At 34.8% G+C, this 5032-nt stretch overlaps 1 protein-coding gene across 7 annotated transcripts in view; it reads left to right on the plus strand.

The window, feature by feature from the left end:
* Nucleotides 1-5032, plus strand: part of Rgs7 (regulator of G protein signaling 7) — a 462366-nt gene that overhangs the window by 444474 nt on the left and 12860 nt on the right. For 5 of the 7 annotated variants that reach the window (XM_033762077.1, XM_033762081.1, XM_033762078.1 and 2 more), the window contains one exon: nucleotides 1032-1112. The exons of the other annotated variants lie outside the window; for them this stretch is intronic. In XM_033762077.1, coding sequence (XP_033617968.1) covers nucleotides 1032-1106 — 75 coding nt within the window. In that variant the 3' untranslated portion in view covers nucleotides 1107-1112. The remainder of the gene's footprint in view (nucleotides 1-1031; nucleotides 1113-5032) is intronic. 7 annotated transcript variants of the gene reach the window in all.

A 5032-nucleotide genomic window follows, 5' to 3' on the forward strand; every position in this document is an offset into this window, starting at 1 on the left:
TCTCTCTCTCTCTCTCTCTCTCTCTCTCTCTCTCTCTCTCTCTCTCTCCCCTCCCCTCTCTTTTTTAATGTTCCCTTATTTCCTTCACCTATCCCAACCCATACATGTAAGTCTGGAAACTCAATGGATCGCAGAACATCTTTAGAGAAATTTTCCCAGAATGTGGTAAGTTTTATTTTTTTGAGGAATTACAAATCATTAAGTGGAATGAAATTTTCCCAGTTTCACTGTTTCTAGCCCCACTGTTCATCTAGTTTTTTTCTTTTTGATAGTTGAGCAAGAATATTGTCCTTGGACTGGGGATGTCACTCAGAGCTAGACCAGTTGCCTAGCATGTGTGAGGCCCTTAGTTCAGTTTCCAGAAATGAAAAAAACAAAAACAAAACAAAAAACCCACAGCCAAAGTATTGCCTCCAAAGACTTCACGCTTCCTACTTATCTTTCTGTCCCAGTCCTTTGTAAAGTTGGGAAAAACATCACACGTGAACAACTACATGTGTGAAACTATGGGTCGGAAAGAAATGTATATAATGATATATTAAAGGCAGTTATTATTTATATTTTTACTCTATGTACCCTTTTTCTTTGAAAGATAATGTATGTATTTCTGTGCTCTTACTGTTACCCCTTCCTTAGACTTGAAATGTTTAAGAACAAAGAGGGTTCTCTGCTTTCTACCTCTGCAGGGAGAAAATTATCTAATGAGCAGTATAAAGCCAAAACTTTATGTGAATAGTGGTTGGTGACAAGAAAATACCCCACCAAAGACCCATTAGCATGCCTTCGTATTCTTTATTTTTCAATAATGTGTTGAAACTGTTGCTTAAGTCTTCTAGGAAGCCAGTAGTCTTCCTACCAGAGTTTTCTTATTATCTTGCCATGTGTTTCAGTGATATATATATAAATATATATATTTGTTTGTGGGGTTTTTTTCGTTTATTTATTTATTTTTGTTATTGTGCCAGTGCCTTTGGAACTTTCTGACATCATGTAAGCACAAACTAAAACCTTCAACACATTTATTTTTATAGGGCAGAAACATCCCTATTTTCCCATGCCATAAAAACTGTACACCAACACTGAGGGCCAGCACTAACCTGTTATGAAAAGAGGTAGAAAAATCTTGGTTTATACTCAAGTTTGTCTGTATTGTCCGTTGAGTTGTGTGGTTCGCTCCATGCTGCTGCTGTGTGTGTGTTGTGGCTTTTGCTGTGACGGCTGGTTAAGTGGAGTTATGTGTGTTAAAGTGTAAGCAAACTGGATTAAACAAAGATACCGTTTTTGCTTTCAGTTTCCTTCACAGTTCTCTGTTGTGGGGAATGTTTCCATTTTCCTTTTGAATTGCTGTTGTGACTGTACATAGAGTATTTCAAACAGCACTATGTACTTTGAACATTCAATGTGACTGCATGAATTAAAGGCATGGAAGATGAGGGATTCCAGGAATTAATCATATGATAAACTTCACAGACTTTTGGCTCTGTCTACTAGAATCTCTGTCCTTAAAATAGAATTTTCTTAAATGTGTCTCCTAAGTCACCACGGAGAGATAAAGACAATATAAAAAAATCCCTCAAAATCTTACTGAAAAAGTAGCCAGAAGATATTAAAAAGATACTCTGTATATTGTTTAATAATTATTTCAAATTAATCATTATCTAGTGTAGTGCTTATGAAATATTGTTTTTGAGACCGAAATGAAATTTTCTGTGATATAATTAAAATAGTAACACAACCCAGGGAAGATTAAATGGAAAGTAAAAGAAATATCTTCTCTCTAATGCCAACTCAAATCTGATCCACTTCCTTAAAATAGCCCCGCATTGTCACACATGGCAAACTTTAAGTGAGAATTAATGGAAAATAAAGGGAAGCTGAGGTTGCTCAGTAACATTTTCAACCAAAATTCATTCAGGTACAAACTACATTCCAAATGCCATGTTAAAGCTTGAGAAGGTGTAGGAGGTATAAAGTGTGTGTGAAAAGGTACTTAGTGGTTTAAAGAAAATGTTACAAAATACAGAGAAAAGTGAACTGTTTCTACTTGGCCTTAAGGGTGGAGAGAGGGAACCCAGATGTAATGTAAGAATTCCCAGAAGGAATTTCTTTTATCTAGAGGATTTCAGTACTCCAAGAAGGGCAAAGCTCTTTTAAAAAGAAGATACTAAGGATTAAAATTACTGAAGAAAAAGAAGTTGAGTAACACACACACCTACATATACACATACATTGTAATAATGTTCAACTAAACTTTGTAATGCGTTAATCCTTTTCCATCCAATAAAATAAAAGGACAGTTTTCATTGACTATTTTACTTTGATGTTACTCCAAGAAGTAGAGTAAGGAACCTAGAAAAACTCTCTCAACTTTCTTCACAGTGTTCTTCCACATTATCATGATTTTTAGGGTCAGTGGCTGTGTCAGGCCACATAATTTCAATACAAGATGAATTTGTGAGTATAATATAATCAGATAGACATAATGGAGAAAGATGGAATTTATACAAGCATTTTAATGGAGTCCTGTTTTCAGGATGTCTTGGGAGATGCAGGAGGCTATTAGATAGACAGTATCCAAAACATTTTCCTATCCCAGGGAAGGAAATATGGATGAACAAGTATGCACATTATGAAAAGAACTGGGAAAAATGAAATGACTCGCTTTTATTGGGTACCAGCCATGTACCGAGCTCTATACCAGCACATTATAGTATTGAAACTAATTTAATTTAACCCAATTACTGTCCCTTCCAAGTAGGTATTATATTCATTGTTTTACCATTTTGCAGTTAGAAAACTGATAGGTCAAAGGAAGTACTTAATTTGCCCAAAATCCCATACTGAAGGAGATGACACTGATCTAAAATTTATTTTGTCCCTACATTGTTTCTCTTTCCACCAACCCACCTTGCTGCTCCTTGATATTCTCCCATCTGATAGAGGATAAATCCTGCAACTCGATGAAATCTTCTTCTTCTTCAGCTTGAATCTATCCAGTTTATGCCTATTTTATGAAGTTTATTTACATCTTCCTGAATAGCATTTCAATAACCTGGGTCATAGAAATGGCATCAGTTGTTTCGGTTTCATCTCAGAGCCAAACATTTTCCAGCCACCTTTGCATCAGAGCATAATCAGGACAAGCAGCTATGAGTTGCACAGTATTCTCAGTGTCCCAAGGACATCCGTTCTTCTCTCCTAATTGTGTTTTGTTGTTATTTACATGCATAACAATCCTGACAGGGAGGTATTCCGGCGGGAGTTACCTCCCTTTCATAGATGAACAAATGAAGGAAATGAGGAAAGGCCACTTCCTCCGATATCATTCAGTGGTTAAGTGTTAGAGCCAGGAGTGGAAGCAGCATTTTCTCACTTTAAATCTTTTACTCTTAATTGATTACATTTTTTCTTCCACTATGTCTAAAACAGGTGGGATGAAAATAACTCACATTTGTACAATGCCTTCACCTTGGTTGCTGTCTCAAAAAAATCTCATTTCCTGTGACTTATTCTTTTATATCTTTATTTTTCTTGCCATGTCTCTTAAGGTCTGTCTTTCAAGATCACTGTGTCCTTTCATGCCTTTAAATGTCATTTGTTAGATTGACTTCATTCTGTTTTGACAAAGTTCATATGGTTTACTAATTGTGACAATAGTTCTGTTCCTTACCACCAGCAAATCCAATATCATTTCTCCAATGTTTAAACTATCACAATATCTGTGTGCCACACAAATCTTATCAAGGAATGGATAAGAAAAAAGGGGGAAACAGGGTAGTAGGATTGATCAGCTGTGCCTTGTCAAGATTTATAAATCAAGTGCCAACTTTATGACTCACACCCCTCTCCTTAGTTTGTGTGGAGGAAATTAAATCAGCCTGGATTTGGGCTACAAGAATAAAGATGGATAGCAGAGAATGTTATTGTTGAAATTGCAGGAATTCACCATTCTAATCTCTTTTGGGGAATAGTTTGCTCCTATTTCTACAATTATCTGCGAGCCTTTAGACATTGAATAAAAGAGCTCCCAGCTATCACATCCCTTCTGCTGATACTTTAAGTGCTTTGAGGGATTTAGATATCTTCTGGACACTATAATGTAATTACCGGGAGAAGTGGTGGAGACTTCATGAGTGGGTTTTTTGGTTTGTTGTTGTTTTGTTTTGTTTTTCATTGCTGGAAATGGAACCCAGGACCTACACTTGCTAGGCAAGCTCATTACCACTTTGTTACACCTCTGACCATACTTCATTAAAGATTAAGGGCAGGACTAGGTTTGCTCTTTCAGGATCAAATCTGTATTTAATCCTATTGATAGGAGAAATATATATATGAACCATATAACTTTTTTGAAATATTCAAAATGAGAGAGATACAAAACTCAGTTCTTATAGTACTATGTTGTTTTAATTAAAGCAAATTAACTTCTTTGTCCAAGCTAATTCTGGAGTTGCCACTGAAGTACATTTAGTCTTACGCAGATTTTATATGAGTAGAAGAATGTGATAAAATGAATATAGGCCTAGGAGTTTGATGTGTTCACATTTAGGTGTGAGACCTAGTCTTATGTTTTCTGACAGTGTGAAGTTTTAGAAATCATTTAAACTGCTGAACCTGAGTTTCTCTATCTATAATCTCACTACTTAGTCACGGCTCCAGTTAGCACTTTTTACATATATATGTAAATATTCAAAAATAAGATTACAGTATTTTGAATATGCTTTTGAAACATGCTTTATTCATTTAAAATGCAATGTAAATGTTTACCAGTTTTATACTCTTCTACATGATTCTACTTTTTAACCACATAAATTCCTTTGATTGACTAGATACATAATTTATTTTTCTAATTCCCTATTGATGGACTTTTAAATTATCCTATATCTATTATTGCTATTACAGATTGATGTTTGTAAATATTCTTCAGGTTAAATATTGATTTTTCCTCTTACAATATATTCATAAAAATTGAATTTCTTTTTTAGTATAATGCAAACTTTTTTTTTTTTTTTTTTTTTTTTTTTTGGGGTTT

The sequence above is a fragment of the Fukomys damarensis genome, unplaced genomic scaffold (genome assembly GCF_012274545.1).
Source record: "Fukomys damarensis isolate Sample0158 unplaced genomic scaffold, DMR_v1.0_HiC HiC_scaffold_11, whole genome shotgun sequence".
NCBI classification, from domain to species: domain Eukaryota; kingdom Metazoa; phylum Chordata; class Mammalia; order Rodentia; family Bathyergidae; genus Fukomys; species Fukomys damarensis.